Here is a 26,091-nt window from a genome sequence, read left to right as displayed (position 1 = left end):
ATGACGCAATGAGCTGCCCAGGGAGTCTATCATAGTTTGAGGCATCACGATTAATTAGATAAATTTGGCTATACAGTTGGTCACGGCAGTGATATGATTGTTGCCGAGTTGACCAAAATGATCCTCGTCAAAAAAGTACGTAGGACCTGGACCACTCATTGGTCCAATTTACAACCCTGCACAGAAGCCTGCTGTGAAAATGTACAGTTAATAAGTACTCGAGATCAACATTCTCCACACCGTATGTTCATAATAAATACCAATATAAAAATCAAATTTGAGTGGGCCGGCCACTTGAGAACAAAAAAATAAGTGGCACCAGGTGTCGTAATCGAAGTCAAGTGGCTGTGCTTTAGTCGTTGCTCAGAGTAAGCAGACTATCGTTGGCCGCTACCGACAGCAGCCTTGCCACTGAAGAACGGCGTCGATGTCTGATGAACTGAACGGGCAATTATTATAGATGATATCCTATAGCGTCTTCTTTACAGCTCCCACGATGCAGGTAGGTGGTCCGATCATCTTTTCTGTTATTTATCCGATTTTATAAAGACGGACTAAGAGCAAAGAAATTTGAAGTAACACCGTTTTCATGATATAGACTTTGTAATTTGGTCCGAGGACCCGAGACTATCTTTGGGCACGTACTGTTCTTTTCTCAAAAAAGAGCACTATCATGAAAAGGCTAATTCATCCATTGTTATCACTGCGGACGATGGTTTCGCCCCGTTCTTAATAGGGCGTGAAGGGCATATTTCAATGAAAGGCCATTTTCCAAGCAGGATACCCATTTCGGAGTTCTTCTGTCAACGTTGATAGATAAGAATCATACAATAAAGAAATAATCATGGGTGGAGTGTTCCGTCTGGTTTTTATAAAACTAACCAACCACCCCTGATACAACTTACTCTCTGTCATTATTGTGTTTTCTTTTCAGGCAAAACTGGTCCTAGCCCTCCTAGTCTTGACCTCATTGGCCCTGATGCCCGCGGATGCCACCGTCGTGGTCGCGACCTGCAGGAAAACCTTCGACACGAATTACGAGGCATGCCTAGCAACAGATCATGTGACGAAGTGTCTAACAGACGTGTCAGCCGCATTTCAGGTATGTCGCTCAGGTGGGGGACAGTAGAGGTCCGACTTCGAAGACCGGACGTTCTCAACCAGTGAATCATGCATCTGATGAACAATTGGTCGAATAAAATCAATCATCAACTATAAGAAACACTAATTAATTTATTCTGAAAGTCTATGTCCGCGGCCAATATCGACTGGGATCATACATGTAGTGGGGCTTGTAGGGTCCTGTCCTCGACCTTATCTTAACATCAGCCTCCGACGTTCTACCAACTGATGAGGCGTCTGGTACAATGCACTTCCATTGGTCGAGTAGAAATAGTAAACAAAAACAACACAGTGGAACAGTTATGTGCTGTATTTCTCTTCAAGACAGGACATGCTTTTTGATCAGTTGTCTCAATGATAACTTGGTGGTGAGGACGACGACTACCGATTAAAAGTATATACGCTATTTTGGAATTCACTCTGCACGTCGACAGATTATTTAAAATGCCTAATGTTCTATCGAATGTTCCAGCACATACTGCTAAACGATGAACAACTTATCATTATCGAGACAAACATGTAATATTTTGATCATGAGAGTTCAAATCCATATTCTAACTAGGAAATATTTTTGAAATTGATGTAGGGACTTATGAATTTCCGATGCTCCGTTCAGATTGTTGTCGCCTTCAAACCATCTCACTGTAATACAAGAAAGAAGGGAGTTTTTGCAGACCTCATTGTATGACCTCCTGATATAGGCTAACGATGTCGAAGAATAGGATAACGTTCACGTGGACGCCGATTCTTTGTCAGGGGCATCTTTACAAGTACATGTCCGTATGCGTGCAATTAATAAGCTATAAACTTGAATATACGTGCAACACAACTATAACAGTGTAACACATGGACGCATTGATAACGTTTTCTTATATGATCACACCCAACAGTCCAATGAATACTAAAATATCCACACATTGAAAGAATTTAAATTTTGGACGCTACGACCCGCCGATGAGTTCGTACACTCTAATCTCAACATTCTACCCCACATTCCTAATCTTCTTTCAGTGAGACGCTACCTAGTCTCTCCCGCATTCTAAGTCCCCTTTCTGTGAGAGGCGTAGTGTCGGAGCAGCTTCTTACAAAGATTGCCAAACTCGTCTATGTTTCCCTTGAGATCTCTCTCAATTCCTGCTTGTTTCACCCCAGAGCAGAGGTAGGCCGAATGAATCCTACTGCAGCCAGGCTTCAACTGAAAAGGGAGTTTTGTAATCATACTTTAACTTTTCAAAGAGGAAGATGGAGCTGATGGCATAATGATAATGATATATCTTAGTTGCAAATGTCCATGCGGATGTAACCGTTCTCGTAGCTTGCAAGCGACAGCTTATTGCTGATAGCCAGGTACTTGGGTTTCCTTCGACTTAAATAGTCATTAAAATGCAAATGTTCGGTGGAATTTCAAAATTTTGCGTACTTTCTCTTCAAAGACGAGTCCAACATCATCCACATTAACACTGACAGCGGTCAGGCCAGTGGAATGCAGCGCCACCATAGCCTTGCCCACATATCTCAGCGCGGTGACCATATCCTTCAGGGTGAGGAAGTCAGCCCCTTCCTTGAGCGCCAGGCTCAATGTCTTCATCTTCGGATCGTCAGGCACGTAGGGTAACAACTGAGTGCCGTCTTTGTAACAGTTGACAAGCTTGACTGTGGCGTCTTCGTCGTCCTCGTCGTCAACTGCAATATACGGGTAAGGTCAAATGGTACAATTATCAGGTCCGAGTACAAGAGCTCACTTCCCCAATAATGTCTGTCAGCCGTCCGGCCTTTTTCTACAATCATGAGTTCACTTATAACCTGTAAATCTTTCAACATTCGTGACAGGTCAACTTCGTCGATTTTGAATTGGAAAAAAGCGTGCAAAGTAATTTACTGTTCAAAACTGGATCTACTGGCAAAATTGGACTGTAAGATATCACTGATGACTCCAAATTAATCTCAAGAAGACACGATACCCCCTCTTACCGTACGACATATTCGTTTTGTTCAATGAAGTTTCGGCTTTCAGGTCCTTCTTGAAGAGAATTTTCCTGAAATACGCACAGTGAGTTAAGTTGCATGGGCTAGATTGTTGAGCCTCACAGGTCTAGCTAAAATATCACGCGGTAGTTACGCCATGAATTAAAGGACCAATGGCATTATTAAGGCCATTTTAATCAAGCTGTACCTGATGCCAGCGCTTTGTGAACGGTAATGACTTTTAATAGGAAATTTAAGTCGCACGCTATACCAGTCAAGAGAGTTTCACCACAGAGCACCGGACCTGTCCCAGAGCTTTCGTTGTCAGGGATTACTGTCCGTCAACTCACTTGATCGTATCAACAGATGATAGCGTGTACAAGACAGGGTTGGCGGCGCTGTTGATTGGTAGAACGAAAACAGCGATCCAGGCATATACGTCACCGGGAATGACTACGTTTCCGGACATGGCGGCAAAACCTGCAGTGGAGAATTATCATAATATTCCTATGTATTCATCTGTTTATTTACTGTTGACAACATTATAGTATACACAGTAATGGTATTTGGTCTGGGCCGATTATAAAAAACTTAGTTTTATGCTACGTCATTAGTTAAAGCGCTATAACTGGAAATGATGGCCAGATCGAGTTGAGCAGTTTTAGCGCTCAGTGCTTCGTCACAAGCTTATCATTAATTGTTCCTCACCTAAAATGATAATCGGCATCCAACAAGCAAAATCCGTCAAGATAATCAGCGCCATCTTTCGGGCAATAGCCATCTCCTGGTTTTCTCCCTTCTTCCGGGTGGCTTTGCCCTTCATCATCTCGGCCGCTCTCCTGATGACTAAATACATCCATCCATAGGTCACGGCGATGATCATAAAGGCAAGTAGGTTCAGACCGAGGTTCACCGCGACCGAGTACTCCCAGCCTGGAGTTGTCTCACTCGTGAGGTGCAGTGACAGACATACACCGGACCTGGAGTAGAACTTCCCTTGAAAATAGTCGTTTGGAATGAGAGGGATCCCAGCGAGGATTGCGCCAACCAGCCAGGACAAGCTAATCAGGATTTTCGCCTTTCGGAGGTTGATTTTGTGCTTGCTGAAGGGGAATACAACCACGAGGAATCTGTCCACGGACATGATGGCCAGGGTAAAGACCGATACCTCACTTGAGAGGACTGAAAGGAACCCAGCGATGGCGCAACCCGGGCCTGTCCGCCATGCCTCGTCAACCTCGATGTAGAATCCTCTAAACGCCATGTCTGCCCCGGCGACGATGAAGAGGTACACCCCCATCAGGAAATCTGACAGGGCTAGACTTATTATGATACTGGTATTCGCGGTGAGCGGCTCTCGTGCCAAGATACGAAGAAGTAGTACCAAGATGTTGCCAAGGACTGCCACGCTTCCCAGCAACCAGAGAAAAATTCTCAACACGTCGAGGCGGACTAGATCTGTGCAAGATGAAAATGCATCTTTCTGGGGAAAGCAGCTTTCTTCTGCCACCTGTGGAGCCAAGCAGCAGAATCGAAAATGATCCGACTTTAAATGCTGCAAATTTGGCACTGACAGAAAAGCTTCTTTGCCGTTAAAGTTACTTAAGTCATTCCCGGAAATATTCAAAGTTTGAAGCTTAGCGGTGTTTGCGAAAGCGGTCGTTGCAATAGTGTTCAACTTGTTGTTCGCCAGGTCGAGATTTAACGTTTCTTCTAAACCTGCCAACGACATGTTATAAAGTTCTTTGACCGCCATATTGGAAAGGTTCATCCGGGTCACTGGCATTACACCGCCATCTTCGTTTACGACGAACGCATTGTCTGCAATCGCACTAACACCAGGATTTCCCGTCAGTGCTAAGACTTGTAGCCTTGACAAACCACGGAATAAATTCGACGACAGCATCTGGAGTTGATTAAACCTTAAATCCAAATGTAACAGATTGACGAGCTTACTGAACACACCATTTGCGATGGTAGAAATATTGTTCCTGCTCAATACGAGTTTTTCAAGGAATGAAAAGTCGAAAGTATCGAAAAGACCAGGCAGCATATTCTCAGACATGTCTATTGCCTTTGCGCCATTAGGAATCTTCGGCGTAGACGTCAAGCCTTTTCCCGAGCACTGATAGGCGTCACCGATGCATTCGCACTCCGCCGGACAGGGCGAGCAGCTGAGCTCGTCATCTCCATCCCAACAGTTCTTGATGCCATCGCACACCGCTGACTGTGGGATACAATTCTTCGAGTTGCTGCACTTGAACATGCCGGGGCAGGTGTATTTATCTGCAAGAATAGTGCAATCAACCAATGTTTTTTTTCTATTGTACAATTCAATGAAGCAATGTAAAAGTATTCTCACGTGCCCGTACCACAGAAATTCACTTATACAACCATACATGTACATGTAGCTCCGGTAGTAAAGCAAGTGACGTGTTTATATTACATGTATACATCCCTTGAAGCCACCTTGAAATAGAATACAATAGCGCCGCTAAAACTTTGTGGTGTTCTCGAACTTCATTGGAGAGAAAGCATAGCCATTACATGTACATGTTCTACTATATGTCGAATGAATACTCTCTCGTTATAATTTGATTAAATTTTAAAAAGTGGTTGTTCTTCTTTTTTTTCTTTTTTTTTTTTTATGGAAAGAACAAAGTATCCATTTGTACATGTACGTCCATTGGATGTCAGAATCAACATCAAATAATTGTTGTCAGTAAGGAAATACCATCGCGGAAATACATACTACAGTTCCTTTCATCCTCGCCCTGGGGACAGTCGTCGACATCATCACATACCATTCGCACGGGGATGCAGTAGTGACCGGGGCATTTCAAGTGACCGACCGGACAATTAAACTCGTCTGGAAAAAATATTTATTATTTCAAATCGGATCACGAAAAAAAAAATTTGATACATGTATGGCGAACTTACAATGTACATGTGTGAGTACTGAAGGATAGTTTTAGTGATGCACTCTAGAAATTAAGGGTTTTCCGCTTTGGTCCATGTTAGACAACCCGGAAGAAATCTTATATGAAACTGGGATATTGCATGTTACTTACCACATCCCTGCAGGTGTGACAAATCCCTGCATGCAGTGGAATAGTTGAAGATATCTTTGTCATAGATGCATCTCTGGGTAGCATTGTAGGGCAGGTTGTTCGCGCACTTTAGATATCCTTTCCCTGGAAGATTTGTAAAGAATATGTGGGAAAAACAACAGAATAGCCTACAGACAAGAGCTGGCATACATACAATTGGTTGTAGTCTTACTAATACCAGAAAATAGCATCCCAGATCCGGCCAAAAATGGATGCGTGAATTTTGTTTGCTACGGGTAAGGATAGCCCGTTGTCTTGGTCGACCAACCGCGTACACCTTCCATTCTACGATATTTTGTTGTATATATGTACTAAAACCTAGCGAAATCCCGCAATTATACATGTACGTCATCAACGTTAACATATCTGAGAGGTTGTCACTGTGGTGGCCAGAAATTACCCAGTCCCGTATTGATAGTCTCGCATCCGGTCTCGTCCTCTTTGTAGATCCCCATACAGTCTGTAACACCGTCACAATGTAGCTTCTGTGGTATGCAGGCACCGCTGTAACACTGAAACCCTGGACAACCTGAAGATGAAATGATGTAGAGACAGAAAATAAGACACGTATTACTCGTTTTGAACAACCGGGCCACGTATTGTTAAAAAACAAGCAATTTTCTCCATCGGCCATTGCTTTTTTTGAACACGTTGCTGTTACAAACATCACGCGAGTGACTCAGCTCTTAAAATAGAAAGGGTGTCTTCATCTACCAGTGTCATGTGTTCTGTGAATATAATATTTCACTGACCTACGAGCATTTCATCGCTCCCATCAACACAGTCCTTCACGAAGTTCTTTGCTGATGTCGTGTTCTTGATGCACTGGCCGTTGGTGCAGCGGAACTCGCCTGGACTGCAGTCGACCCAGACTAGAAAAGGGAAACAGAGAAACTGAGAGTATGGGCCTTTTACAATAGTATATAACATGTATGAAGGATGTACCGGTCAGTCAATGTTATGTACCTTACATAAATCTCCAAAGAAATATTATTGAGGTAGGTATAATAGTGAGGTTAAGATGAATTTTACGACTCCGACTCCGATATATCTTTGAACTGAATTACAGACATCTAGCTAGTGACATCTCCGAAAGAGCAGTTTCATTAACTCTTACCACAACCAGCCTCATCTTCGCCCCCAGGACAATCCGTCACATGATCACAATACTTCGAAATCAGAATACAGTCGCCATTTTGGCAACGGAATTGACTGAGTGGACAAACGTCTTTGATTGACGGACAGTCGATTTCGTCACTTCCGTCACCACAATCGTCATGCGCATTGCAGACGAAGAAGTTTTGTATACAGTTGCCATTGTCACATTTGAACTGACGATTGAGGTCACATGACTGGTTCCAGATGCCAATGACGCCGCCCAAATCCGTGATGGAGTACTGAGTAACAGCTGGAGAGGAAAAACAAGCATTGTTTATCTCGGATAGAACCTCGTTCAATCAAATCGCACAAAGACACCAAACTAAAGTTCAAAGTTCCCTCTTCTGATCATACACTATACATAATACATAGTGCATTTCAATGCTTCGTGAAATTAATGAAATAATGAAATATATTCTCTGTACAAAAAAATCTGCTGAATCGTACTTACCGTCAGCTGGTTTCTTACAGATGTACTGAGATGTCATTTTCATGGCGCACGGGATATCTTGCCAATAACGGCGACTGTTGAGGCTAGCAATTCTAAGCATCCCGCATCCCTCAAGGACGCTCCCGTCGGGCTCACCTGAATCCCTGAATTTTAGAGGAACAATGAACCTAATAAGATGCATACTGCCCTAAAATTCAAACTGTAAGTGACAATTCAAAGAACAACACCTGATATTTGAATCGGAGGATTTATCGATGTGCTCTCGTATCCACCACTTTTCGTCTGTTGATGAAGCTGCCGATTGGCGGGATAGGAAGTTTTCACAGAGACCCCAAAATGTTTTGGTGAGTGTTTAAGCGATCTCAAAACATTGCGGGTCAAGATGCCGAAATGTCTACTTGAATGATTATCCCATTGTTCGACAAGGTGTTCTCGTTGTAGTAGGGGATGCAAAACATCCCTATAAGCTGTGTTTCTTCTTACCAATTGGTGTAAGACAGAGGCAAACCATCAGTCCAAACGAATCGTCCGTCGTGCTTCTGATCCGTCAAACCTGCAGAGAGAGATGTTCGGAGTGAACTGACATTTCTGTCCAAGACCACGCCTACGAGTCCAGTTTTCGACTACTGGATTTTAGCGCGACTTCAGAGTGTGACACCGTGTTTCAACATAGACTCTTCGCCTTCGATCAGTGGATTTACAGTGAAAAGCAGTTGTGTTCCATCAAACATCAAATCGATTTCTTCAGATTTTACAGTTTTTGAACACTTACATCATATTCATTTGGAAATCACAGCAGATAACTGAACATTTGATTGGTTCACTTACCAATATATATATCTTTCGATTCGGGATTATAAGGCCACTGGAAGAACAAGCTTTGTAGAATGAAGTCTCGTTGGTGGTCGTCTTGGATACTGGCCAAATGCGAACCGGCGGCTAATGTTTTGCAATTCTCCTCTGCTTTGGTCCATGTCAAGGTCACATTGTTGTCGTTCTTTACATATTTGTAGCAGCCGGACATGAAGCGCAGCCAGCCATCCATACAGTGCCCTGAAGAAAAAGCAAGAATAAAAAAACTTTGAAATGTCATGAAACTGCATAGGACTTCACTCTCCTACCGAGGGCCAAAAAAATATTTCACAGACTGAGAATGTATCACCCTGGAGTGCGGTAACCGAAACATCACTACTATGTAAAATGGACGTAGAGGTGAAATAGTTTGTGATCTAACTCCTCCGTCAGTTTAGATCATCAAGTACGTGTCTCTTACTACGAACAAGCATAGATTATCTATTATCTATTATCTACTGATATAATATAAGCCAGACAGACATGTTACTGCTCCATTTGTTGTTGCGGCTGCCAGCACAGACGCCTGCCAGCAATAGTCTGGTGGCTCCTATAAGTTGCTGATCGTGGTGGGGAAAAAAGGCACGATTTCACGACCATAACTCTCAGCTAGAAATGCGGAGCAGCACAGTCTTAAATCCATCTGAGTACAACCAACGTACGGGAAAACGGACCACTTTCAATTGCTCTGACGACACGTGCGCAAAATTGAACTTGAATTTTAAAAATGTTGCATTGTGTAAACTCGTACTGGCTATAAATTTCAACCATCATGTTGTGTTACGTAGACTAGTCGTTTAAAAATACCATAAGTGCCAAGTTTCAGCGAAGTTATGTCATTTTCTGTCCGACTCGTGTTCATCCGACCGTGAGCTCATTGACCCGTCAGCATTGAATCGTGAGTATTTACGTGAATGGGTCAATTTAAATTTGAATGAAAATCCCAATTTGAATAGATGTGTGGTTTGGTCATTTCTCTGACGTAACGTACTTAATTAGGTGCGTTGAATTTGGCTGTGCTGTTGGTATGACAGACCGGTTTTGGGAATACAAGCGTTCAGTTGTGTCGACGCCAACAAGGCACATGTTCCATGGTCGAAGCGCTGGTTTAACATTGGTAAGTTCAGCCTGATTTCTCCGCAACATTTTCTCCCCAACTTTAGCGACTATTTTTTTATACTGTGTACAATCTTATCTTGTCATTCTCATTCCTTGCAGATACCAGATATGTTGTCCTATTTGACGCACCTATTGCTGCTCAACCACCGCTGCCAAATCGGTTTATCACAAGATACGACGTGAACACCATCATGGTGAGTTATTTTTCTCAATCGAAAGAACCATCTCAAGACTTCCTTGACCGCACATATATGTATTCTTATGAAATGTTTCATCTCTGCAGCAGTGGCGGATCCAGAAATTTGGGAAAGAAGCGGGGGGGGGGCGCTGCCCAAATAAGGATAACTCATGATAGAACCGAAGGTGGAATCCTGAAAACGAGGAGGAGGGGGGGGGGCTTGTAAAAATCTTTACTTCTTGGGGAGAGGTGGGATGAAAATTCATTTCACTGACAAAAAGGCATAAATGATACGGGACCCCTAAATCCGCTACTGCTGTCCTGAATATTTCCACACTCGGCTCAGCTGACCTTTGAAAGGAGGACACTGTTAGCCCATACCCTGTCTATGGTACTATGTCGTTCTGGCACCAATGAAATGAGACAATCGGTCATGTCTGCCATGTTTTATGACGTCACAAGCCACGTGCTTGGCGCAATGTGTCACGTGCTCATAACACATTCTATCTCTGAACCAATCAGCCCTTGATTCTGTGACTTGTGATATGTATGATGAAGACCTTGGTCGTCTCAGAAAGATAAAGCATAAAATCGAAGTAGTTCAAAGACATTTACATAAACACATGGCAGAAATTACCAATCGTCTCATTTAACCTACGCAACGATCGTCGAGTATCAATCTATCCTATCCCATAGGAGATCAGCATCCCAAAGCTTTGATAAACCCTGCCAGTGGCTCCCAGGCTTGTGTGATGAAATGACCATAGTTTAGTGATACCCCCTCTTGTATTCAGTGGTATTAAAGGGACAACTGTGGCAGGAAATTTGTGGTTTGGCCCTCAAAATGGCTTCCAGCAGGACCGTGACTTCTCCATTCAGGAAAATTGAAATATCATTAAACTGCAATAAAGGCCTGCCTGCATTTCACAACCATGTCCAAAAGTGGCGAGCGAGATCACCAGAAGTGGTGGCGCATGGTGGCGCATGGTGGCAAGCAGAGGTACTATCCTCCTGGCCAGGAAAAGCCCCCAGGTTGTCCCTTTGGAGTGGCCACGAAGCTGTTAAATGTGAATAATGAGAACAATGCATTGGCCCTGCGGTCATGTGGTGGCTTTCAAAAGAAAGTGCAGTCGAAGGAAGCTGCTGAAAGCCGCAGCAAACCACCAGCAAAGAAAAGACTGACTTTAAATTTCTTTCGCGAGCCATTATATTCTGGTTACCATTGGGTTTTACCTATATCTCTGTACAAGTATAAAGATGATAAATTTTGGCCATTTTGTAACCATTTTAATATCTAACTGTATACGGGCCTTTTGTACCCCCTCACCTGTACCGGGGCTCTTGTACCCTCTTCCCTTACTTATTATCTGAACCTCCCATACATGAACCACTGCCAGTGAACGGGGCTGGCTGAGTGCTGTTGGGATAATTACAGGATTGCTATCAAATAGGCCTTCTACCATGACGAATTTCTTGAAACGTGCATGGATGGCATCATGGCCCAGGTCATTAATTGTGGAAAAAACAATGGATTGACCTCGACCAAATCAATTGGTTTTCTCTCACTCCCGAAAAAAGTGGGAGAAATAATGTGAAATTAAGATTGAAAATACAGCTTCGAATTGCTCCGACACCCTACCCAGTGATCGTGAAAAAAAACTACATGTGTAGCTCTAGTTGAGAAAAGTGTTGGGTTGGCGACACTTGCAGGCCATGGATGGAAATGTGACCTTGTTGCGTGTAACTATAACACTCAACACGCCTGCTTACCCTTTTCAGATGGCGAGTTAGGCCTTCTATCACTTCGATCTATCGACCGTAGCTGTCATGCCAATACTTTTTCTTTCAGAAGCCCCGACGCACCCTTGAACTTTCAAGAAATGGTTTGGTTTGATCAAGGGACTGGTATTGGATCTGATATATTGTCATAATTGTCACACCTTTTTGCTAAATATGAGGTCTTGAAAACTGCTTGGCATTAATACTCCTTGTGAGGTGTTACCCAACGTTAATGACGCCTGTCTGTATAAGTGGTACATACTTGACACCTATGGCGAAGGATGAGCCAGTTATTTTCGAGTTTGTGCTTTGGGTGCATCTCGTTCCTCGGGTTGCATTGCGCCCGCGACCCCATAGGAGTTCCTGGTCTTGTCTCTTCGCCCCCAACCCCGATAAACTCTGTGTGCCGTGAACGAATGCTCATCAGGTCGACAGAAATTTGACGACGTAAATCCATCCATATTAACTGGCGCTGCGGCTGCGCTCAATAGACTCCGTTGGGGAGTCTGAGCCTGATAGGGTGTACCAGTCCAGCCGGTTATGTACGGTTGGTATGCTCTATGATATGGATCTCCAGCCACCTGTCAGCTAGGGGCAGACCCCAGTGTCTCAACCCTGGGTCTCAGAGGCGGTAACTTCTAGTCAGGCAGCGCGCTATGTCTGGTTAGGCGACATGGGTTACCAGGGCATCCACAGCCAATATGGTTTGCACATGGAGGTCATCGCGACCGACTTGTGAGGGGGAAGAAGTGATGTCCATGGCGGTTTCAAATTGATCTGACGACCCCCGCGTCTTTGGACTGGAGGGGTTCATGTGGCCAAATGCTGTCAGCTAAATCCTATCGTTAGCATCGTTCGCGGTACATGGAAACCCAGGGCATGGAACCCTTTTTGGCTTCAAGTTGGTTTAATTTCCCCGAGGATTTCAATTATGATATATATATTTAGATCCACAGGTATAGTCAGTACATGTGGCGACTCGCCACATGCACATTTTTAAAATTTTTTTCGAACATTGTAAAAAGTTATGAGAATAAATTTCCTCTTTGGAAGTGTTTTTCTTTACCAGAATGACAATCAAAAAGATTGTCACTGGAGAATTTCCCCGTCCCCACCCCAGCCCTAGAATAATATACAGACTAAACGAAAAATTGGACTGTACTGGTAATATAGGTCAGTCACGAAAAATATAATATATATTGGACTGTACTGGTAATATAGGTCAGTCACGAAGAATATAATATGTATTGGACTGTACTGGTAATAGAGGTCAGTCACGAAGAATAGAATATATATTGGACTGTACTGGTAATAGAGGTCAGTCACAAAAAAATGAAATATATATTGGACTGTACTGGTAATAGAGGTCAGTCACGAAAAAATGAAATATATATTGGACTGTACTGGTAATATAGGTCAGTCACGAAAATATCTGGAAGTCTGTGCCCCATTGTTGACGAATATAATAGCGTGAGGACTTTATCAATAGTCACGGTCCCTGGCCCCTCCCACATAAAAATCATTAGCAAGGTCACTGCAGGCAATAGCTTCAGTATTGTTATTGTATAAACATGTCTTAAACATTATAAACGGCCCTATTTTGCGGGGTTACATTGGGTTCTTGCTGGGGTAATGGTGTCCATGTCCGATTCTGCTTTTTGTGGATTTGTAAATCAATCCAGCAGTGACACTGTGTTTTGTGGACATGTAAGTCTGTCCAGCAGTACCAAGTTTCAACCCAGCAATTGCCAATAAGACCTGCACGTGACCTTGAAGTAACTTTATGATAGCAAACAATAATGCAGACTGCTAATATGACTATGCAAGTGTGGTCGAGACAAAACGCGATGGATGCATTGCAAGAAGGAAATCTGCAAAGAGTAGCTGGAACTGTCTGTCCAGCTCTCGTTTATGAAACAATGGGCGATCGTGAGAGCAGATCGCTCATTGTTGACTGAAGCAGCATTCGAATTGTCTGTAATTTTTTCAGGTGAATAATTGCTCTATCTCGTGTGGCTTCGCTGACCCGTCCCAAGAATCCAGCCAACACGACAGAGACCACTTCTGCGTGGGAAGTTATCAGTTTGGGGACAAGTTTCCTGGTGGATCGTAAGAGCAGGCCTTGGTTCCCAGTTGCCCATCCCCATGAGTTTGAGATAAACATTCAGGATGCCAGGTTGTGGAACACAATTCAGGTAAATGAGAAAAAACTCGATAAGCTGGCTACAGTTGATGAAATGAGGCTTTAGGTCCGTCATCATGTAACTGATATTCGGACAAACCAGAGGCAGGCTGACCACCATTGCCTGACAATTCAATTCAATTTAATTTATTCATCTTATTGGTGCCAATAAGGCTGTCACAGACATAAACATGTATAGACATATGATACATGATATGCTATAATCGAAGATTAAAAAAAAAAAAACTTCGTGAAAAATGCTCACTTTCATTTCTTAAATTGTGTATTTCAATGTTACTTCCCTTTCTATTCCAGGCCAGAAGTCAAGGGTCCTGATCAGGGAACACCAGTTCCCAACGGAATTTACCATTTTCTTGTTGTAATTTATGCTGTTTGGTTGACTCTCATGAAAATTTAATCAAACATTCTTACTCTTTGTTTCAAGAGAACCTTTGCAAAAAAATTTGATCAATAGCACTTTTGTATGTACTCGCTGATACAGAATATTGGTATTTCCTGTTCCGTTTTCAATGTGGCATTTAATTTGCCGTTTAGTGATGGTTGTGACGTGACAACGACTGATCTATTTCACAGCACGAGGTGCAACAGCAATGGAGTTATTTGTCTGGGTAGCTGTCTCGGTCACAGCAAAAAAGTGTTTCTATATTGCATTTTTGTGCCACATTTAATTACTCAAAATGATGCGCGGATGCGCTTATTGATATATCATTTGTTTTCAAGAGGAATATGTTGTAGATCAATATCATCGCTCTAAAGGCTTAGTTTTTTCAAATTATCTTCATTAGTTTTTCATTCTTATTTTCTTAAGGCAGGCCTAATTTAACAGAAGGCCCAGAGAACGTTTTAGGTAGGATATTATTCATATTTTAGGCCCATATCAGTTTTGAGAACAATTTCCTCTTGAAGACAATAAACGTCAATATCAAGTCTCTGCACCATTTTGATCAAGCGGTTTTGGGATAAAATATAAGAGAATGCTCCATTGGTGTAAACAGACTATGCAATTGTTTTGGTCAGCAATCGGTTTTTGCCACCTTGAAAGCGACCTGTACATTGTTCAATTGTTATTATGTCATTGCCATTTGCCTTTGTCCCACCCCTCCCTATCCTTATCGAAACTGCAACACCCTCCACCCCATACCCCGCACGTGATCCCCCAGCCCGATTGTACAAGCGGCGTTAATGTAAACGTTGCATTATTGTAAACGTTGCGTTCTTGTAAACGCTGCGTTATTGTAAACGTTCCGTTGTTGTACACGTTGCATTATCAGGCAGGTTTCGCAAGCGACGAAGTATGCGAAACCTGCCTATTATATTCCAAGTTTTGCAGTACATGTACTTGCCCAATAAAAGTTGCCATATCACAGCCTTCGTCTCTTGTCCTTCGGTCTCTGAGCGTGGGGACTACTCATGGAAAGTTCAACTTACATACTACACTGTCTCCGCGTATAACAATACACGGTCGGCCTTTTCTGATTCCGCGTGCAGCCACTTTTTCGAAGTTTTGCAGTAAGGTAGCATGGCCTTATGGGGTATTTGAAGCCCCGGTTTAATTTTAGCTCCACCGAACAAAGTGAAAAACCAGGAATACTAGAGCGCTCGGTATGGACAGTGCATCCACGGTATGGACAGTGCATCCACGATATGGACAGTGCATCCACTGTATTGACAGTGCATCCACTGTATGCACTGAAAATGTATGGCTCTGCAAAAATAGCCTGCACAGATTTAACTGAGCAAAGTGAATCAGTAGTTATGAACATTTTCAGGATGACAGTACCCAGCTAATTCTCACCCTCCGTATAGTTGAACACTTGCTCCTTTATTGGGTCGATGCTGGTGAACTTGGCGATGAATCCCTTGCCGGCCTCAGTCGGGATCCGCACTCTGCTGTATTCGAGAAGCAGCGTGTTCCAGTCCGAGACAGCTTGGCCGTGGTCCCAATTACCGTTGCAGAGGTCTCTTAGGAGCTTCTACGAAAGAGAAAACGCATTCTGTGAACAGGGCGTCAGTTATACAATGCTCATTTTTACGTATTTGTGCTTCCGAAAACATTCATTTTTTGGTGCAAGACAAGAGTTGATGTCATGACCGCGGTATTACATACCTTTTGACCATTGTCCACGTATATCAGAGACAGCTTGTCCCCCGTGCAAGACGCATCATCGCCAGCAATGTCAAAATTCACGAAATCCACACTGATATAGTGCGCCGGTTTTGTCTTTATTGACCACGCGCACGTTTTGGTGTCGGGATACACTGCAGGAAACTCTGGTGACCCGATGTAGCCACAGTTAGTTGTGATTGGTCCAAAGGTGGTGTCACATGATTTGGCGTTGAAGCCATAGCCGGGACAATCTGGAGAGAAGAAATACAGGAAAAGAACGATGCCTGCTCTTCATCACTAACGTTATAAGTTCAACTGTTAATTTCATGATGACACGACTTCGCTTTTTTCAGAAAACAAATTGGGTAGTACAATAATCATTAACGGCAGGTATTGGGTACTCTTTACTAATCGATGTAAACGCACGTCATCCCTTCCAGCGGTATTGCCTCCATGGCCTCGCGCGTTGTCCGGAAGCTGAGCAATGTCAATACATTGAGGGTCAAGATTTCCCTCAGTCGGAACTATTAAAAGATATGTTTTAAGCATACGCTCCCGCGACAAGATGCATCTCCCTCGGTAAGTTTGGTTGAAGGATCTAAACCTTTGAAGGCTCTGGTCTGACCTGCTTTGATACTTAGCTAAAAGTGACGCGTCTTTGAATTCTGTGCTTCAGAGGTTCACTCACCAACGAAGTCAACTTGTGCTTTAAAATAGCCCCCAGACCGATATGCAGTGACCATGCATGCATGCAGTTTCAATTGCATTGATTCAGAGACATCGTGGACATAGTAGCCAGCATTCGTTATGACTGGCGTTGAGTCCTCCCGGTACAGGACGTATTTATCTTGGCACACGGTCTCCGTCTGTAGCTTCCAGTTGTCTATTTTCATCTGAAAAAGTATTGGTTACACGCATTTCTGCAATCAAAACGGCCATCAGCGAGAAAGTTTAGATGTCTTGCCAATTTCAGAAAAAAAATCTCTTCACCCTTTTTTCCGGTTATTTTTATCTCGTTTTAAGGTAATACGACCCCAAATATGATAGCATCAACGAATTACATCTAAACCACAACACTCACATCCGATGCAAGATTTGGTGCGACATTCAGTGTCATGTTCATCAGTCTGATATACTTCCCGACAGGTGGCGTAATCGTCCATGTGATCGTTCGGTCGTTTCCGTAATAGTTCGGGCTGTCAGGACTCGTAAAGCTCGTTGGTTTCGTTATATCGTATTTGGCGTCAAATGAGACTGGATAAAGGAGATGCTTATCGGTTATCAAAAGAGGTAAACATGATCAATAACTGATAATACATTGTAGTGTATAAAGCACCAAAGATCTATCTAGGACGTGATTTACTACTCTCTACCATAACTAAACTGTACCAACCAAAAATAGTTCTCAATCAATTTTTTGATCCTGGAGCCAATTTTTGGATTCGATCCTAATGTAAGATTTAAAAAACCGGTAATCGCTGGATTTGATCGCGATCGAGTAACAGCGATCATGGATTCTTTCGTAGGCACCTGCGAAGACCACCACGAAACGGGAGATCATGATCGCAGCTCGTAGTGGAAAAAATCACCTTGATAGTAGCCAATCAGCTCCAGCCTAAGGCAAGCCGTGTTGACGAATCGTTCTACTTGTATTCTGACGACCTTGCACTGGAATGGCGTCACGAGGCGATGGACTGTGCTATCCTTACCAATATTCTCTCTGAAGAACTCCTGGGCAATGAGTAAAACAGTCAAAACTGATCTTTATACGATTATATTGCATGATGTCTATGATTCTCCAAGCAGATCGAATGATTTTCTCTGCCGAAACTTTACAACACACCGACCCCCACGAAACAGCTTCATGGCGTGTCGATTGGCCTAGTCGGCAAGAGTAAACAAACCTAATGTCGTTTCTGTGCTGCGCTGGTAGGTATCTAGATACATTGTACATGTAACTGGAACTGGTGTCGAAAGTAAATCGGTTCACAGGAAAAGTACTAGTCTCGCAGAAACTAATTCCGCTGTGCAAATGTATGTATAGGTTGCCCTGGAACAACTTAGGAAAGAAACCGGATCGAAGCTCCGTGAACCTTTCTCTCCAGCACTACCAAGAGTCGAAAACTTTTCAGACACGTGTGCTCTTACCTTTACCCTGCCGACCACATCGGTGTACCACTTTAGATTCAATTCACTCATTCCATATTTTAGAGTATATTCATTGACGCTATGGGTGTTCCATGATTGGGTTTCAATGGCAGTTATCACTGATGTATCGGTCAGCGAGACCTGCAGAACACAAAAACTGATTTCAATTATATCGAACTCTTCATCTCAGCTTTCGTTCTACGGATTTCTATAGTGAATATACTCGAACACCGCAAATCTCCATGGCCTGCTGGTTTGGACGTCCTTCTCGTAGGTTGGCGGCCTGCGGGTAGATCGTTTCGATGCACATGGCTCCTCAAATTTTCGAAAAGTTCTCTTCAAGCATGCTCGTGGTCGTGTTACCAAGGCTTACCTGTAAGTATGGCTTGTTGACTGTGTCATACACCGTGGTACACCAAGCACCCGCACCATTGAGGCGGGCCCTGTGGGGCTCTTTCCCCGGAATGTGACGACTTGCAGTGATCTGCTTGTCCAGGATGTAGCCACCTGCCATACCCAGACGACGTTCCCGGCCACCTGGAGTGCCAAAGATATACATCACCTGACCAAAATGAAATCGTCAAAAGGCAGATATTCCAAAATTGCACGCAAGTCATTCCAGCGTTAGTTTATTGGCCCCGGATCACTCGCGACGTATTGAGAGGCATAAACTTGCTGTAATGATCGTGTATATGAGTTTTAGCTTGAATTGGTAAAACGTTTTTCGTCTTCAACCCAGCTAGATACAGTCTTTATATGTTCCTACCGATGAAACGTGTATTGGTAGACTCTTACAGTCAAGACGAGTCAAAGAAACCATACCAAAACCGAAAACAGAACTTTGTAAATATCGGCAATCAAAAACATTTCGTTTTGAATGAGGTATTTTACTCACGGTCACCATAAACATTGAATTGACACAGCTCAATCCCCTTGGCATTACCGACCTCCTTCAGAGAGACAAACCGACCACTGCGGCAGTCTGAACACGGAAAGGAAACAACCCTATCGACCTTGCCAATCAGTCCCACGTAATACGGATCCGCATCGGTCCAGTCAGAGGTTGCTGTCACATACAGGTGGAACTTAGGAGAAATGGCCGGCTGCCCTGGGCTCTCTCTATATGATGCTTTCGCTGCGGAAGAAAAGGGATGTCTCACTATAACAGGGCAGCTTATCAGCTAAACTAAACTGACAAAAGAAACATGGCTTATGGAAAGGGGATAACAGCAGCCATGAATCAAAGTATTCTCTCTGTATAATGTATATCATGTAAAGTTTCTTGGTTAATATTCGACGACCACATTCATGTGTCCATGCTGCCCTTGGTTTTGAGATAAATTGTGCTTCAAACATCGCTTGTTTGTGCCCGGCGCTTAGACAGCAAACCAACCTGTCACTCCGTTGTAGGTCACCAACAGGTCCACCTGAAGCCATTGAATCCGGGCTCGGCTGAATCCGATGGGGGCGCAGTTACGGCTGCCGGAAGGTGGCCAAATGTTCCCGCGTACCCTAGTGGACGTCTTAGGAATTAAATTAGCGGAAGGACTCGTAACTGAAATACAAATACAGGAAGGACTCGTAACTGAAATATAAATACAACAAGGAGATACCCATGTCAGGGCATGTAATCATGTGGACTGATCAGTTTTTGCTGTACTCGAGAGGATTAGTGCAAGTTGAATGCGGTGAATATTATTTTGCACAAGTGACTGTAAATGTTCGTAAGTCTACTAGTTCGACGCTCCTCAAACTAACGGAAGACCTTTGCAGGGTTGGAATCAACTTGGACCTGTGTTGTTGTTGATGATGATGGCACGAAATATCACTTTGTGATCCTAACATGCCACTCTTAACATCTGTCCAATTAACCTTTCCCACATCAAAAAGCTTACCTCTTTCTCCGAAAGCCCGAATTTTGCAAATTTTTGCCTCATTCTTGACGACGGATATCCGTAAATTAGCCGTCTTTGTATTACAATGATACAAAATGGCGCCATCTCCATTCAAATATGACGTCACGCGGGTGCAGTTCTTACTTCCGGCGTTGACAGTAATGGACGACTTGAGAGTTTCTGCCACGGGATAAACTTCTGAAAAGGGTTTTTGTCGATGAGATTATATTCATGCAGCGAGAATCCTTACCGCGACGAGAGGCGTAGCTATAATCCAACCTTTCGTCTGGCGGAGGCGCAATGACTTGGGACGAGGCTGCTTACAAACGACCAGAGAGTAATATTTCCGGGAGGAAGGTTCATTGATCATATTCTTTTGGGTATTTCAATGCGAATAGGGTATTTTTCCAATCGGCTATACTACGTTTGCCTCAAAAATGTGCACACTTCCATTCTATACTACTAACATTTGGGCAATTGGAAATCAATGTACTTCCTGTTGATACAGCAGGGTCTTCTTATGACGCTCTTGTGTACAGTTTACATACCTGCGACATGATATGGGCTGCACTGCTTACTGAACCATCCATCATGACCAGAACTCTTGTTCCAGCCAATTATAACTTGCTCCCCAGCCAAGTAAAGGGCTTCCAAGTATTTTCCAGGCGTGTAAAAATGCGCGTAACCCAGGGAACAGAGGTCGTCTTGGAGGCACCGGTCCATGCATGGATACTGTTCAACGTAGTAAACGCCCTCTTCATAATAATTTAAACTCTTGAAAAATGTCCGTTGGTAGTCACCCAATAGGCCCGTACTATTGTGATAAAGCGGATGGACATCGTAAATATTTTGGCCGATGCAACGTTGTGGTATGCGACCTGGGGAAGATATTAAAAAAAAGATTCCATATCAGACAACTTCATTACGTTTTTGCATGCTGTACTTCGTAATTTCTATACCATGACTCAACCTACTCTTCTGCCACCATCGACTCACTCGCATGGTAAGTTTTGACTAGACCAACTCGGTCATTCACTATCAACCAACTGATTTGGAATTTGGAAATTTGGAAATTTATGGCGCTTTTAGAAATATATTTAACATACCCAACGTCTCGGGCAAAACCCAAATCCTGAATGGAAAATTCACCCTTACAGTCACAGCGCTTTGATTCTTGTCACCATCAGAGTATTCCGCCTCAGTTGTCGTCGCAGCAGATCCCGGTTCACTTGGAATTGGTACAAGGTCTGACAGATTAGTTGCTTCAAGTCCAACGTAACTTCCCTTTGGAAGTTTCAAATAGTCTTTCTTATTGATGTGAAAGCCACCGAAATTTAAACCTGGCTCAAGCAATGGTTTTAATCGAAAACGCGTTAATGACTTGACATCTTTCGGTGTGTCCTTCATCACGACGATGAATATTTCAGTTGAGGTATTCATCTCCGCTGATAAAGCTATCTCCCATAAAAGGAGAAACGAGTCTTCTGTGACCTTGGCCTTTGGAAATGTAACCTTGTCGTAGGTGACCTCCAGTTTGGGTCCTGGTTGGGGTACAGGTAGACTGATTAACGGTATCGGGTAGACATCTGGCGAGAGAAAAATCGTCGTATCAATGCCAAAGATGGTAAGCCGGGGATTTTACCCTTGTATTTGAATTTGCTTCGTGCTTCCTACAGCATTTTTATTGTACACAGAAGTTGTAGCAAAACGGGGGTTGGCGAGATCTTTATATCAAGCACGCTCGATATCATCAAGCACACTCACCATTGCTTGCATTTGGATTTTGCGAAGGTAAACTTATATCTCCTACTCTAGCTTTGGGTGTGTAAGAAATGTATCCGTCCCCAGGAACTACGCTCGATTGTTGAAGGAGCACATTTCTCTTGAAATCCAATATTGCTTGCATTATACATGTACATCATATCATGGGGTTTTGTGCTCGAGGTGTTCTCGATCACCCTGGTGAAATAGATTATTCCGCAGCATATATCGTGGCTATTCGATGGCGCTTGCATTGGTGCCGGGCAAGGTTCGAGTACTTACTTCGGCTTGTGCTCCTACAGAGGGCACCAAATGACCTAATACAGGGGACGGTGGCAATGCCGTACTCTCTTAATCTGACGCTTAGTTGCTTGCAGTTCAGCCCTGAAGTTAAAAAGGTAATCTATGCGAACCTCTAAGATTTTGGATAAGCTATACCAATTGACAATAAAGAGGCAACTAGATGTATATTTTTTGCAATTTTTCTAGAAGAAAACTCCAAATTTTACGATGCAAAATATGCAGCCAGTAGAGATTTTTCGCGAAAATTGAAAAAATTCTTATGGTTTTTGAGATTATTAAAAACCGCAGGTGGACATGTACATGTACAGGAGTAACTGGCTTCGTAAATTTAGGATAAATACGTATACATACCATCCTGACTGTAGCTCTTCGTCCAAACCTCTCCCAAGTAAAATCGATTAAAGAGCCACACCCGCAATGCGTCCCTCGCGAACTGGGACAGGTCCTCAAATGGCACAATATGCGAGAAGGGCGGGTCCCAGCGTCGGCAGTTAACAACTTGCTGGACGTACGACGCGGGGCGGCCAATGTACTTGTAGCAGTTGCCTCCGATTTGATGGGCTGTATCGTCGGGACAGAATGAGAGTCCCGGTAGTGCATCTACATGTACAACAAAAAATATAAGAAAACGCAGGGTACGCAAAACACAAAATATAAAAACGCCTCGAAAATATCAAAACGCCTGGAAGACACATGTAAGCTCGCTATGTTGAATTTTGACGAAAAACATGCAGGTTATGAAGTTTTGCCAATGTTTTCAATTTGCGACGTCATTGCATATATAATATTTGCAAACACGAATTACAAAAGCACCAAATTGAATTTATTAAAACAACCACGAGTTGTGGTAGTAAAGAATGGCTTACCGGGGGACAAACTTGCTAGTTGGCCATGGATCTCCATTTCACACACGACAAGAGAAATAGCCGTACTACCCAATTGAGATTTCATAATCACAACGTAGCGACCAATTAACTCCTGTTCACATTGAAAGATCAAGGTCGGGGTCTTCACAGGGATGAAACTTCCGTTGTGGCAAAGGCCCGCAGACTTCTGGAAGTACGTCGTCATGTTTTTACCCACTAATGATGAGTTGTCTACTACGATTCGGAAGTCGGTAAAATCATTATCGTCTAAAATATATGATAGAAATAAAAGCTAGATATACAACCTACTTTTGACTCTTCATTCCAAGTAGTGACGATGTGAGCTCCAATTCGGCCGACACAAAGCACCAAAAGAATGGTTTAAAATACTTACAACAGCAAAAGCGTCTTGTGACTGTGACCGCATGGATCTTGTATTGACTTTGTAGGTCAACGTACCACCAATGCACCCCCTTCGTCACACCCGTGGCCGTGTAAGTGCAGTGCGGGACATTGGCATTGTGCATGTTGTCCCGACTTCCGTCGTTGGCGACCGGTGCGGGACCAACCCAATCGTCTGGTACGAAGGAGCTGACGTAGGAAGGTCGGCCGACGGCAACGCTGAAATCTTGAAGAAGAAAGACCGACGTCAATTTGAAAGTATGGATCTATATGTATACTGTTTCGTTCCCTATGAAGACAAATCGTTGCAGGATTATTATGTATGCTTGCTTCGATACTTAATTACTAGCTCAACGCGTCAAAGCAATGGAAAAATTATTTTACAGCCTTTCATCTAAATCACGACTTATAAACAATCGTTTGGGAGAATCTTGATATTAGACACTTTTTGTGTTGGCAAAATTATTTCTGAAATACAGAGAGCTAAATTTTGTTGCAATTTTTGTCTTTCAGACCCTCGTTACAAATTTCGGAAAATGCTTTGAAACAAGCAGTACACCTACATGGATTCCGCGCGATGGGTGATGTCGGTGGTTCCACCAATGGACCAATGTACCCGAGAGGTGTTGCCTTATCTGAAAGGACAATTAGTATTTAGTTAGAAGGCGAAAGCTCCAGTTGTTGCCCTTATCATGTCAGTCTAGTACCAGGTATGGTGGGGCAAGAGGCAGAACAGGACTTACTCTCACATATTCGATCGACCGCGAGAATGACGTTGAGGTCTTTTGGGTGTCAAAGGCAGGATGTTAACCAATATACGTGACGGGCCTGGATCATCAATTGAATGAGATGCCAAAACGACTACTGTTGAACACCAAAGGCATGATCATTTATTTTCAGAAAAAAAACTAACGAGGTCGTATCACATGTGTTGAGAAACGAAAATAACGTTTTAATGCGATTTTGTTTCTATTGGTTCTCGGCTGCCAGCCGTAACGTCGAAATTGACAGTGGCTGACCCACATTTCATCAAAGTTCAGTAACTCCACCGCAAGAGAGACCCTCTTCTTCTCTGTACAATGGCGAAGTCTGAAATCGAGTTTAAGTTAGTCGTCCTACTTATTGTTGCCATGCTGTTGGTGTCTAATCTATTGCTGTTGCTGTCAATTTAAGTTTAAGTCGGGTTTGAGACTGCCTTACCCTTTTCAATTGCAACCATCACCGACTCCACGTGATGTTCCTGCTTGAGATCGAGGTTAATTACCCTGGTTTCTTGTCGGCCATCAATCGTCTCACAGGTTGTGTTAGATGTGTTTTTGTCTGAGGCTTTCTCGTTAACGGAAACTTCCGAAATGACATCGGTGTATACGGGTACTGGAGAAGGAAAACATTTCATTCATAGTAGTTTCCATCATCAAATTGCACTTAACATGGAAACACTGAAGACTTTACAGTCATGACAGCTGTTAAGTTTCATTGATTTTAATCCCGAATGAGCCCAAGTGAGCCCTCCGTGCAAGGCTCCCCATGTCCGGAGTTGATTCCTAGCTTGCGTACTAAAAATAACGAAAAGCGACTATCGAAGAGTTAAAAAATAATTAGAAAAAACCCAAAAACATTAAGTTTGCTGAAGAAACACAGGAAAAGAACAGATATATGGAAGAAATAATCACGTTCGCTTCCCAAGAACCAGTGCACATTCAGGCAGTTTATGATTTTGTCGAGGAATGCGGTACGGTATCATTACCATAACTTGCCTTCATAGTCCTCACACAAACAGGGGATGAGTGCATTACATGGCTGCCTGATAAAGCCGAGATGGATGTTATAGGTGGGGCAGAACCCTGTCCAGCTACCATCCAACCCTTCCCACGACATGGCGTTAAACTCCGTTTTCGTATCGTCCTCCTCCACCCAAAAACTTGATGCTAAAATAAAAAAGAATGACATGCAATGTGTCCTATTATCAAGCAGTGGTATGCAGCCATAAAGTTTATCTTTGCACAAAACAGGAATTCAAAAACCTATTTGTATATTGATGTTTACTGACGGACGGACGGACATGATGGTCCGAGCTGAAGTGATGACGGAGTCATTTGGGCCATAGTGTCGTATTTTGGAAAGAATAGGTGTATGGCAGTTACAAATGTTGACATAACGTGAAATCCTTTCTGAGTCAAAGTCAGTGATCTGACCTATGACTTGCATGCATATCATATGGCTTACCACTGACATCTAATAAGGGAATTCGGGTATATATATGACGCCTTTTTTCTGTTCAAGAAGCAAGTCATAATGATATCCTTTTTATCCAACTTACTAAATATTTCATTGGCGGTTCCGAGGAAGTTGCACGAGTCACATGATCGCGGACAGTTCCGAAGCATCCAATCAGGGTTATGCTCGGTACAGCGACCCCACTGCGAATACTGCATGCATCTCATTTCTCTATTCCATCCACATGTGTCGTATCTGAAATCTACGAACGCAGGAAGCAAGGTAAGATAAACCTAATGAACGACTTTGATCTTATTGATTAACAAATATGAAGTAGTATATAAGCAAAATTTAGTCGTGGACTTTTTTACGTAAGCTTACAAAGTCACAATAGGAAGTAATTTGGTTAGAGTAGGAACCTTCAATCATAGTTAAGAATATACAGCTTCGCATAT

The 26,091-nt window shown here is 43.1% G+C and overlaps 1 protein-coding gene across 1 annotated transcript; it reads right to left on the bottom strand.

Moving 5' to 3' along the window:
* Positions 1–937: 937 nt before the first annotated feature.
* LOC135496567 (uncharacterized) lies at positions 938–25,863 on the bottom strand. The gene is made up of 33 exons (XM_064785929.1): positions 25,740–25,863; positions 25,177–25,347; positions 24,620–24,793; positions 23,983–24,054; positions 23,412–23,645; positions 23,018–23,284; positions 22,503–22,751; positions 22,131–22,232; positions 21,194–21,673; positions 20,636–20,965; positions 20,088–20,285; positions 19,586–19,747; positions 19,088–19,327; positions 18,566–18,729; positions 18,193–18,333; positions 17,634–17,775; positions 17,126–17,298; positions 16,733–16,937; positions 16,045–16,295; positions 15,733–15,910; positions 8,635–8,859; positions 8,290–8,359; positions 7,807–7,949; positions 7,315–7,605; positions 6,950–7,069; positions 6,598–6,726; positions 6,159–6,281; positions 5,840–5,956; positions 3,796–5,373; positions 3,438–3,567; positions 3,094–3,158; positions 2,543–2,805; positions 938–2,317 (listed from the first exon to the last, which is right to left on the bottom strand). Exons 1-33 carry the CDS (start codon positions 25,861–25,863, stop codon positions 2,162–2,164), a joined length of 7,467 nt encoding a protein of 2,488 aa, XP_064641999.1. The 3' UTR covers positions 938–2,161.
* Between the last annotated feature and the right edge of the window lie 228 nt (positions 25,864–26,091).

The sequence above is a fragment of the Lineus longissimus genome, chromosome 12 (assembly GCF_910592395.1).
Source record: "Lineus longissimus chromosome 12, tnLinLong1.2, whole genome shotgun sequence".
NCBI lineage: Eukaryota > Metazoa > Nemertea > Pilidiophora > Heteronemertea > Lineidae > Lineus > Lineus longissimus.
The sequence above is the reverse complement of the archived record's forward strand: the minus strand, read 5'-3'. Positions and strand labels throughout refer to the sequence as shown.